General features: G+C 43.5%; 1 protein-coding gene across 1 annotated transcript in view; it reads left to right on the top strand.

Annotated features, from left to right (window-relative positions):
* Nucleotides 1–12999, top strand: part of stxbp5l (syntaxin binding protein 5L) — a gene marked incomplete at its 5' end in the record, with an annotated part of 245729 nt that overhangs the window by 175660 nt on the left and 57070 nt on the right. Inside the window, one exon of the mRNA XM_084162475.1 lies at nt 6408–6471. Within this exon, the coding sequence (XP_084018601.1) occupies nt 6408–6471 (64 nt within the window). The remainder of the gene's footprint in view (nt 1–6407; nt 6472–12999) is intronic.

The following is a 12999-nucleotide window of genomic DNA, read 5'->3' on the forward strand; positions in this document are numbered from 1 at the left end:
TGTCATCACAGAACATGCCCACCCCCACTGTCACGCCCTGACTCTGGGGACTCGTATTTGTTGAGTCAGGGTGTGTATTTTCTGTGTGGTATGTTCTATGTTGTGTTTTCTAGGTTTAGATCTAGATCGTCTAGATCTATGTTGGCCGGTGTGGTTCCCAATCAGAGGCAGCTGTCGCTCGTTGTCTCTGATTGGGGACAATACTTAGGTAGCCTATTGGCACTAGGGGGTTGTGGGATCTTGTTTCCGTGTAGGTATGTTTTGTGTTCTACCTTGGACTTCACGTTTCGTTTGTTTATTGTTTTGTCGGTTGTTTATTCATTAAAATAAACATGTACGCATATCACGCTGCGCCTTGGTCCGTCCCGTCTGTAAACGACCATGAAACCTACTCACACACATACCACAAAGAGAGGGAAAATGACTAATGCAACCTACAGTATTTTATAATTGTCTCTTTTGTCTGGGATCTTTCAGGAGTAATACTTTTGTAATCCTGCTCTAAAGAAATTATTCACACCCTCAGCAGGCCGAGGGACAGGAAATAGCGTAATCCTTTGTGAGCCCCGAAGAAATAATGATTTTCATTATCTTTTCCTTTTCATTGCCAGACAAAGCGTGCTCAACTGAAAAACAAACATGAAATAAAATGGTCATTTCGCCTGTGCTCTCATGGTTGGATATTCTCTGGGGGAATCTCAATTGCATACTCCTCGTGTCCTCTCTCCTCGCCGCCTCCTCAAAGCCCATTGAATGAGAAACCCAAAGGTCCCTCCCATCTGACCTTCTCCTCCAAAGGGTTTTGAGAAGGAGGCGAGGAGAGAGGAGTATGCAATTGAGGTTCTCCCATTGTGTATGTGCACTCTGTGACAGGAGAATTCTGGGTATTGGTTGAATAATTAATGTGTCAGCGTAGACGGTCGAGGCCCTTTTCAGACGGGGTGGGATCTTCTCAACAGGATATAGATATTTCCCCTGCTGGTGGCTCCTCGTCTTCCCATCCCACCGTTACCATGCCGACCGAGCAAAGCCAACCTAAACCTGCCCGGCCCCCTGCAGCTCCTACAGCTCCAAAGGCTGGCAGTGTGTGTGTGTGTGTGTGTGTGAATGCGCGTGTGTGTGTGTGTGTGCAGGCTGGCAGAGTGATGAGTCTGCGAAAAGGAGGACGCTCGGACAGACAGATCGGTGTGGTGACCTCTCCCTCAGGGGAGCCACGTTTTTACCATGACACACTATATCAGGGTGAGATCCAAACCCAACACAGACCAATTTAAGGGTGTTAAAACTGTTGTGTTTTCATTGAGACTCAGTCCCGCAGAACCTCTTTCAAGGATTATAATGAAAGGATTGAGATTCAGAAAACTTTAATTTCCTCAATGAGGCAATTCATTTTGCAGCAACACAATACATACAGTGGGGAAAAAAAGTATTTAGTCAGCCACCAATTGTGCAAGTTCTCCCACTTAAAAAGATGAGAGAGGGCTGTAATTTTCATCATAGGTACACGTCAACTATGACAGACAAAATGAGAAAAGAAATTCCAGAAAATCACATTGTAGGATTTTTTATGAATTTATTTGCAAATTATGGTGGAAAATAAGTATTTGGTCAATAACAAAAGTTTCTCAATACTTTGTTATATACCCTTTGTTGGCAATGACACAGGTCAAACGTTTTCTGTAAGTCTTCACAAGGTTTTCACACACTGTTGCTGGTATTTTGGCCCATTCCTCCATGCAGATCTCCTCTAGAGCAGTGATGTTTTGGGGCTGTTGCTGGGCAACACGGACTTTCAACTCCCTCCAAAGATTTTCTATGGGGTTGAGATCTGGAGACTGGCTAGGCCACTCCAGGACCTTGAAATGCTTCTTATGAAGCCGCTCCTTCGTTGCCCGGACGGTGTGTTTGGGATCATTGTCATGTTGAAAGACCCAGCCACGTTTCATCTTCAATGCCCTTGCTGATGGAAGGAAGTTTTCACTCAAAATCTCACGATACATGGCCCCATTCATTCTTTCCTTTACACGGATCAGTCGTCCTGGTCCCTTTGCAGAAAAACAGCCCCAAAGCATGATGTTTCCACCCCCATGCTTCACAGTAGGTATGGTGTTCTTTGGATGCAACTCAGCATTCTTTGTCCTCCAAACACGACGAGTTGAGTTTTTACCAAAAAGTTCTATTTTGGTTTCATCTGACCATATGACATTCTCCCAATCCTCTTCTGGATCATCCAAATGCACTCTAGCAAACTTCAGACGGGCCTGGACATGTACTGGCTTAAGCAGGGGGACACGTCTGGCACTGCAGGATTTGAGTCCCTGGTGGCGTAGTGTGTTACTGATGGTAGGCTTTGTTACTTTGGTCCCAGCTCTCTGCAGGTCATTCACTAGGTCCCCCCGTGTGGTTCTGGGATTTTTGCTCACCGTTCTTGTGATCATTTTGACCCCACGGGGTGAGATCTTGCGTGGCGCCCCAGATCGAGGGAGATTATCAGTGGTCTTGTATGTCTTCCATTTCCTAATAATTGCTCCCACAGTTGATTTCTTCAAACCAAGCTGCTTACCTATTGCAGATTCAGTCTTCCCAGCCTGGTGCAGGTCTACAATTTTGTTTCTGGTGTCCTTTGACAGCTCTTTGGTCTTGGCCATAGTGGAGTTTGGAGTGTGACTGTTTGAGGTTGTGGACAGGTGTCTTTTATACTGATAACAAGTTCAAACAGGTAACATTAATACAGGTAACGAGTGGAGGACAGAGGAGCCTCTTAAAGAAGAAGTTACAGGTCTGTGAGAGCCAGAAATATTGCTTGTTTGTAGGTGACCAAATACTTATTTTCCACCATTATTTGCAAATACATTCATTAAAAATCCTACAATGTGATTTTCTGGATTTTTTTTCTTCTCAATTTGTCTGTCATGGTTGACGTGTACCTATGATGAAAATTACAGGCCTCTCTCATCTTTTTAAGTGGGAGAACTTGCACAATTGGTGGCTGACTAAATACTTTTTTCCCCCACTGTACATGGTGGAATCAAACAAACAACAACCGATAGCAAAGCGAAGAAGGCTGAGGGAGTGCAATTTCATAAAAATGTCAAAAGGGTATAGAGATGTGAAGGCTAAAAGAATCAGCAGAAATAATGCATTCTAATGTCTTTGTGATGAATTGAGAACATGTGTTTTTGTAATGGCTTATAATAGATGAGCTCACCAGCCGACAACAACAGACCCACTGGGTTCTAGTGTTGCCATGGCACCCCAGGACCTGCCGGAGCACAAGGTGTCTGTGCGTTTCCCGACAGCGGTGGTAATCTGTGGCCAGTCTCCTCTGATTGGGTTTGCCTGCCTCACAGCTGCCGACTTCAGACAAAGAGAGGCTGTGATTCTGCCTGGGCTAGCATTCCGTGGTGAGAGCTAGGGTCAGGCCAGTCCAGGTTTCTCTCTGTCTGTCTGGCTGTTGTGTGAAGTGTTTACCTTGCACTGTGTTAACGAAATGTTGCTGAAGCAACTCTATGCAATTCATACCCTGTAAAGCTGTAAGAAATCTGAGTCCCTTCTTTCTCTCAAGTCAATTCAACACAGCCTTTACTTTGCAATATCAACATGGTGAAAGCACATTTCAATATCACTTTCCTTCACCTAGACCGTGATTTATAAACCAATAATTTGTCAGACAAAAGAATACAACCATGAACATACAGTGGCTTGCGAGAGTATTCACCCCTCTTAGCATTTTTCCTATTTTGTTGCCTTACAACCTGGAATTAAAATGGATTTTTTTGGGAGTTTGTATCATTTGATTTACACAACATGCCTACCACTTTGAAGATGCAAAATATTTTTTATTGTGAAACAAACAAGAAATAAGACAAAAAAACAGAAAACTTGAGCGTGCATAACTATTCACCCCCCCCCCCCCAAGTCAATTGTCACGATCGTCGTAAGCAACGGACCAAGGCGCAGCGTGATATGCGTACATCCTTTAATGAGTACTTTTCAACAATTAACAAAACAACAAAACGATACGTGAAGTCCTAAGGTTAACAAAACACAAACCTCTCCGGAACAAGATCCCACCAATGACAAGTGCAAAACAGGCTGCCTAAGTATGGTTCCCAATCAGAGACAACAAGCCACAGCTGCCTCTGATTGGGAACCACCCCGGCCAACATAGAAACACATGAACTAGAACATGAACATGGAACACTAAACATAGAAACTAACACCCTGGCTCAACATATAAGAGTCCCCAGAGCCAGGGCGTGACATCAATACATTGTAGAGCCACCTTTTGCAGCAATTACAGCTGCAAGTCTCTTGGGGTATGGCTCTATAAGCTTGGCACATCTAGCCACTGGGATGTTTGCCCATTCTTCAAGGCAAAACTGCTCCAGCTCCTTCAAGTTGGATGGGTTCCGCTGGTGTACAGCAATCTTTAAGTCATACCACAGATTCTCAATTGGATTGAGGTCTGGGCTTTGATTAGGCCATTCCAAGACATTTACATGTTTCCACTTAAACCACTTGAGTGTTGCTTTAGCAGTATGCTTAGGGTCATTGTCCTGCTGGAAGGTGAACCTCCGTCCCAGTCTCAAATCTCTGGAAGACTGAAACAGGTTTCCCTCAAGAATTTCCCTGTATTTAACGCCATCCATCATTCCTTCAATTCTGACCAGTTTCCCAGTCCCTGCCGATGAAAAACATCCCCACAGCATGATGCTGCCACCACCATGCTTCACTGTGGGGATGGTGTTCTCGGGGTGATGAGAGGTGTTTGGTTTGCGCCAGACATAGCTTTTTCCTTGATTGGCAAAAAGCTCAATTTTAGTCTCATCTGACCAGAGTACCTTCCATTTGTTTGGGGAGTCTCCCACATGCCTTTTGTCGAACACCAAACGTGTTTGCTTATTTCTTTCTTTAAGCAATGGCTTTTTCTGGCCACTCTTCCGTAAAGCCCAGCTCTGTGGAGTGTACGGCTTAAAGTGGTCCCATAGACAGATACTCCAATCTCCGCTGTGGAGCTTTGCAGCTCCTTCAGGGTTATCTTTGGTCTCTTTGTTGCCTCTCTGATTAATGCCCTCCTTGCCTGGTCTGTGACTTTTGGTGGGCGGCCTTCTCTTGGCAGGTTTGTTATGGTGCCATATTCTTTCAATTTTTTAAATAATGGATTTAATGGTGCTCCGTGGGATGTTCAAAGTTTCGGATATTTCTTTATAACCCAACCCTGATCTGTACTTCTCCACAACTTTGTCCCTGACCTGTTTGTTGAGCTCCTTGGTCTTCATGGTGCCGCTTGCTTGGTGCTGCCCCTTGCTTAGCGGTGTTGCAGACTCTGAGGCCTTTCAGAACAGGTGTATATATACTGAGATCATGTGACACTTAGATTGCACACAGGTGGACTTTATTTGACTTCTGAAGGTAATTGGTTGCACCAGATCTTATTTAGGGGCTTCATAGCAAAGGGGGTGAATACATATGCACGCACCACTTTTCTGTTATTAATTGTTTTGAATTTTCTGAATCAAGTTATTTTTTTCATTTCACTTCACCAATTTGGACTATTTTGTGTATGTCCATTACATGAAATCCAAATAAAAATCAATTTAAATTACAGGTTGTAATGCAACAAAATAGGAAAAATGCCAAGGGGGGTGAATACTTTTGGAAGGCACTGTAACAGTCTGATTTATCATATTTCATTCTATTCCCAAAGACAATACTGATGTTTTCTTTAATCCTGCACCCTCCCTGAGAGACACTGATCAGGCTGCAGGCAATGTGCTGTCAAATGATTTCCAGGCCTTCATTGTAAATAAAAATGTGTTCTTAATTGATCTGGCTGGTAAAATAAAATATATAAAACCCTGCCAGAGATGTCATTGCCTCAGAGTCATTCTACTCAGGAATGACTACCATCCAGGGTACAGTTGTTGCCAAGAAACAAAAGGTCAGGGTTCAGGAGGACATAAACCTTTTAACTGGAGTATGCTGGCACAGTGCATTGTATAAGTAAGTAATTAAGTAAGTAGCCTTGCACTAGCCTTGGCTTGTGCGAGTCATAACGGCTCATAGGTGTAGGAGCCTGTCTCCTGTTTCTGTAGTGTGAGGCAGCTTCATGTACAAGTACACCCCCTGGACTCTAGTCTATTGCAGGGCTTGTACATTGTATGGTGATGTCTAATAGTGAACGGCTGGTTGATTCTGGTGCTGGGTGCTAAAGGTCACTGGTTACTATGACATTCTGCTGGTGCTCTGTGGTCTGGAGCGTCTATCTATTTGGTACAGCAGATGCAAATAGATTCAGGTTAACTGGATGGCAGCCAGTCACACACTCCCTTGACTATCATTCTGAAACCTCTGCACTCATGCTCATAACCTGATAAAGCTTTTCTCTCTCCTCTCGTTCACAGAGCAACTAAAGCACATCCAGGGCCCGTGGTCCATCTGAGTGACAGCCCAAAGGATGAAGGCAAGGTGAGTAGGCGGAAGAATAAAAATAAAATAAAAAAATGCTTGCCTCCTCTTTCTCTCCTCTAGCAGGAACTGTGGTACACAGTCTGCTACATGTTTTTAGACTTTTTATTTGAAATACAGGACTATGACCCAAAATGGCTCCCAAATGAGTTGCTAACGCGTCACGGTTAACCTTTGGATCATTGCGTGCCCTCTGGTACTGGCTGTCCTCCTTGTCATCATCTTTCAGTGGGGATGGACCTGTTTTTGTGTGTGTGTGTCAGCAACGCAGAGGGGTTTAGGTCATGAAGCGGTCGCGCCTGCTAAGATGATGGTCGGGGTTCTAGGGGCTCGGAGGCATTAGGGGGAATCGGTTCGCCATGCAAGACCTGCTGGCACTCGATGTGCGTGGGCTGTTGGTGTGAAAAAAAGTATAAGATGCTGTCAGGGAGGGAGGGAGAGAGGGGGAGAGAGAGAGAGAGAGAGAGAGAGACCCACCCGTTGCCCTCTAGGTTACAGAGAGCTGGTAGTCCCGTCTACCAGGTGTGAAATAGGGAAGGGACTCAGGGGGTATGCTAATTTGGTATAGAGCAGACCTAATTCACTCTATTAAATTAATCAAAACAGGAATATTTTACATTTGCCTAGAAATGATCTCAACGGAGAAAAATGTCCTCCTGTGTGCTACCTATATCCCCCCACTAGAATCCCAATACTTTAATGAAGAAAGCTTCTCCATCGTGGAGGGGGAAATCAATCATTTCTAGACCTAGGGATATGTACTAGTCTGTGGCAACCTAAATGCCAGAACTGGACAAGAACCTGACAAACACCTACCTGGAGGTGACAGCATTCCCTCCCCCATATGCCCCCCTAGGCACAACTACGACAACATAACCAACAAACAACTCCTGCAGCTCTGTCGCACGCTGGGTATGTACATAGTCAATGGTAGGCTTCGAGGGGACTCCTATGGTAGGTACACCAATAGCTCATCTCTTGGCAGTAGTACTGTAGACTACTTTATCACTGACCTCAACCCAGTCTCTCAGAGCGTTCACAGTCAGCCCACTGACACCCCTATCAGACCACAGCAAAATCACAGTCTACTTGAACAGAGCAATACTCAATCATGAGCCATCAAAGCCAAAGGAACTGAATAATATTAAGAAATGCTATAGATAGAAGGAAAGTAGTGTCGAAACCTACCAAAAAACAATTAGGCAACAACAAATTCAATCCCTTTTAGACAACTTCCTGGACAAAACGTTCCACTGTAATAGTGAAGGTGTAAACTTGGCAGTAGAAAACCTAAACAGTATATTTGACCACTCAGCTTCACTATCAAATCTAAAAATCTCTAACAGAAAACCGAAGAAAAGTAACAACAGTGACAAATGGTTTGATGAAGAATGCAAAAACCTAAGAAAGAAATTGAGAAACCTATCCAACCAAAAACATAGAGACCCAGAAAACCTGAGCCTACGCCTTCACTATGGTGAATCACTAAAACAATACAGAAATACACTACGGGAAAAAGAAGGAACAGCATGTCAGAAATCAGCTCAATGTAATTGAAGAAACCATAGACTCTAGCCACTTCTGGGAAAATTGGAAAACACTAAAGAAACAACAACACGAAGAGCTATCTATCCAAAACGGAGATGTATGGGTAAACCACTTCTCCAATCTTTTTGGCCCTATAACAAAGAACAAACAGCAAAAAAATAAACATGATCAAATGCAAATCTTAGAATCAACTATTAAAGACATCCAAAACCCACTGGATTCTCCAATTACATTGAATGAACTACAGGACAAAATACAAACCCTCCAACCCAAAAAGGCCTGTGGTGTTGATGGTATCCTCAATGAAATGATAAAATATACAGACCACAAATTCCAATTGGCTATACTTAAACTCTTTAACATCATCCTTAGCTCTGGCATCTTCCCCAATATTTGGAACCAAGGACTGATCACCCCAATCCACAATAGTGGAGACAAATTTGACCCCAATAACTACTGTGGGATATGCGTCAACAGCAACCTTGGGAAAATCCTCTGCGTTATCATTAACAACGGACTAGTTCATTTCCTCAGTGAAAACAATGTACTGAGCAAATGTCAAATTGGCTTTTTACCAAATTACCGTACGACAGACCACGTATTTCCCCTGCACACCCTAATCGACAAACAAACAAAACAAAACAAAGGCAAAGTCTTCTCATGCTTTGTTGATATCAAAAAAGCTTTTGACTCAATTTGGCATGAGGGTCTGCTATACAAATTGATGGAAAGTGGGGTTGGGGGAAAAACATACAACATTATAAAATCCATGTACACAAACAATAAGTGTGCGGTTAAAATTGGCAAAAAGCACACATTTCAGGGATGCAATTTAAGCCCCACCCTCTTCAACATATATATCAACGAATTGGCGAGGGCACTAGAACAGTCTGCAGCACCCGGCCTCACCCTACTAGAATCTGAAGTCAAATGTCTACGGTTTGCTGATGATCTGGTGCTTCTGTCACCAACCAAGGAGGGCCTACAGCAGCACCTAGATCTTCTGCACAGATTCTGTCAGACCTGGGCCCTGACAGTAAATCTCAGTAAGACAAAAATAATGGTGTTCCAAAAAAAGGTCCAGTTGCCAGGACCACATATACAAATTCCATCTAGACACCGTTGCCCTAGAGCACACAAAAAACTAAACATACCTCGGCCTAAACATCAGCGCCACAGGTAACGATCTGAGAGATAAGGCAAGAAGGGCCTTCTATGCCATGAAAAGGAACATAAAATTCGACATAACAATTAGGATCTGGCAAAAAATACTTGAATCAGTTATAAAACCCATTGCCCTTTATGGTTGTGAGGTCTTGGGTCCACTCACCAACCAAGAATTCACAAAATGGGACAAACACCAAATTGAGACTCTGCATGTAGAATTCTGCAAAAATATCCTCAGTGTACAATGAAAAACACCAAATAATGTATGCAGAGCAGAATTAGGCCAATACCCGCTAATTATCAAAATCCAGAAAAGAGCCATTCAATTCTATAACCACTTAAAAGGAAGCGATTCCCAAACCTTCCATAACAAAGCCATCACCTACAGAGAGATGAACTTGGAGAAGAGTCCCCTAAGTAAGCTGGTCCTGGGGCTCTGTTCACAAACAGACCCCACAGAGCCCCAGGACAACAACAACAAGATAATTAGACCCAACCAAATCATGAGAAAACAAAAGGAGAATTACTTGACACATTGGAAAGAATTATCAAAAAAACAGAGCAAACTAGAATGCTATTTGGCCCTAAACAGAGAGTACAGTGGCAAAATACCTGACCACTGTCACTGACCCAAACTTAAGGAAAGCTTTGACTATGTACAGACTCAGTGAGCATAGCCTTGCTATTGAGAAAGGCCGCCGTAGGCAGACCTGGCTCTCGCGAGAAGACAGGCTATGTGCACACCGCCCACAAAATGAGGTGGAAACTGAGCTGCCAAATGTATGACCATATTAGAGACACATATTTCCCTCAGATTAGAGATCCACAAATAATTACAAAACAAACCCAATTTTGATAAACTCCCTTGCAGTGGGGAAAAAAAGTATTTAGTCAGCCACCAATTGTGCAAGTTCTCCCACTTAAAAAGATGAGAGAGGCCTGTAATTTTCATCATAGGTACACGTCAACTATGACAGACAAATTGAGAAAAAAAATCCAGAAAATCACATTGTAGGATTTTTAATGAATTTATTTGCAAATTATGGTGGAAAATAAGTATTTGGTCACCTACAAACAAGCAAGATTTCTGGCTCTCACAGACCTGTAACTTCTTCTTTAAGAGGCTCCTCTGTCCTCCACTCGTTACCTGTATTAATGGCACCTGTTTGAACTTGTTATCAGTATAAAAGACACCTGTCCACAACCTCAAACAGTCACACTCCAAACTCCACTATGGCCAAGACCAAAGAGCTGTCAAAGGACACCAGAAACAAAATTGTAGACCTGCACCAGGCTGGGAAGACTGAATCTGCAATAGGTAAGCAGCTTGGTTTGAAGAAATCAACTGTGGGAGCAATTATTAGAAAATGGAAGACATACAAGACCACTGATAATCTCCCTCGATCTGGGGCGCCACGCAAGATCTCACCCCGTGGGGTCAAAATGATCACAAGAACCAGAACCACACGGGGGGACCTAGTGAATGACCTGCAGAGAGCTGGGACCAAAGTAACAAAGCCTACCATCAGTAACACACTACGCCGCCAGGGACTCAAATCCTGCAGTGACAGACGTGTCCCCCTGCTTAAGCCAGTACATGTCCAGGCCCGTCTGAAGTTTGCTAGAGTGCATTTGGATGATCCAGAAGAGGATTGGGAGAATGTCATATGGTCAGATGAAACCAAAATAGAACTTTTTGGTAAAAACTCAACTCGTCGTGTTTGGAGGACAAAGAATGCTGAGTTGCATCCAAAGAACACCATACCTACTGTGAAGCATGGGGGTGGAAACATCATGCTTTGGGGCTGTTTTTCTGCAAAGGGACCAGGACGACTGATCCGTGTAAAGGAAAGAATGAATGGGGCCATGTATCGTGAGATTTTGAGTGAAAACCTCCTTCCATCAGCAAGGGCATTGAAGATGAAACGTGGCTGGGTCTTTCAGCATGACAATGATCCCAAACACACCGCCCGGGCAACGAAGGAGTGGCTTCGTAAGAAGCATTTCAAGGTCCTGGAGTGGCCTAGCCAGTCTCCAGATCTCAATCCCATAGAAAATCTTTGGAGGGAGTTGAAAGTCCGTGTTGCCCAGCGACAGCCCCAAAACATCACTGCTCTAGAGGAGATCTGCATGGAGGAATGGGCCAAAATACCAGCAACAGTGTGTGAAAACCTTGTGAAGACTTACAGAAAACATTTGACCTGTGTCATTGCCAACAAAGGATATATAACAAAGTATTGAGAAACTTTTGTTATTGACCAAATACTTATTTTCCACCATAATTTGCAAATAAATTCATTAAAAATCCTACAATGTGATTTTCTGGAATTTCTTTCTCAATTTGTCTGTCATAGTTGACGTGTACCTATGATGAAAATTACAGGCCTCTCTCATCTTTTTAAGTGGGAGAACTTGCACAATTGGTGGCTGACTAAATACTTTTTTTCCCCACTGTATCTACTGGGTGAAAAACCACAGTGTGCCAACACTGCAGCAAGATTTGTGACCTGTTGCCACAAGAAAAGGGCAACCAGTGAAGAACAAACACCATTGTAAATACAACCCATATTTATATTTATTTATTTTTCCATTTGGACTTTAACTATTTGCACGTTGTTACAACACTGTATATATACATATTAAGACATTTGAAATGTCTTTATTCTTTTGGAACTTCCGAGTGTAATGTTTACTGTTAATATTTATTGTTTATTTCACTTTTGTTTGCTATCTACTTCACTTGCTTTGGCAATGTTAACATACATTTCCAATGCCAATAAAGCCCTTAAATGAGAGGGAGGACAGAGAGAGGACAGAGAGAGAGGACAGAGAGAGAGAGGACAGAGAGAGAGAGAGAGGACAGAGAGAGAGAGAGGACAGAGAGAGAGAGAGGACAGAGAGAGAGAGAGAGAGAGAGAGAGAGAGAGAGAGAGAGAGAGAGAGAGAGAGAGAGAGAGAGAGTTGATGGAGATTGGTAAGAGCGAGGGAGGTTGAGCATTAGAAGGAAAAAAGGAGAGATTGTATGAGAGAGAGAGAGAGAGAGAGAGAGATTCTGTTTGTGAAGATGACTCATATGGGATATGAAGTATATTTCTTGCTTGGATTTATAGCCAAAAGCATATCAGACTCTTTCTGCCTCCCAAAGCACTTGTAAATGTGTGCATTCTGCCATAGAGAGGTTTGACGTTTCATGTGTTTGTTTCTCTGAATGTGTGGGTGTGTATGTCAGAGCCAGTTAGTGTCATGGAGGTAGGTAAAGGGGGCAAGATAAGGTAAAGGCAATAAGGTGGGTATGATAGAGGCAGTGATGGTGTATGTTGCCTACCTACATACACTAGTGCCCCCTGTGAGGATAGATCAACTTTTTCAGCTGTAACACACTACTAGAATATGTCAAGGTGATGTCAGTGTTGAGATAGACAGGTCGTTTTGGTTTAATTGCTATTAACGCAGGTATATGTGGTAGGAATTGAGGCAGGTATGCATGTGAACGCGGGCGTGTTTGTGTGTGGCCCATGGGGGACTGAGAGTGGCAGAGTGAGGCTGGTTGTTTTCCGCCCCACCTGCTCTCCATTCCATAGTGTGTGATCTGTGCTTTCACAGTGTCTCCTCTCCTCCCTACAGGGGCCTGTCTCCTCCTCCCCTCCCCAGAGGATCCCCTCCTTTAAATACTCCTCTCTTCCAGACTGCTCCACCTCTTCTGCTCTGTCTATCTCAATGTGTGACACTGCCATTACCCTCCGCACCACTCTCTTAAGGTGTACCTAGTGGAGTGTGTGTGTGTGTGTGTGTTAGTGTGTGTCTTTGTGTATC

Source organism: Coregonus lavaretus (genome assembly GCF_964263955.1).
Source record: "Coregonus lavaretus genome assembly, chromosome: 5".
NCBI lineage: Eukaryota > Metazoa > Chordata > Actinopteri > Salmoniformes > Salmonidae > Coregonus > Coregonus lavaretus.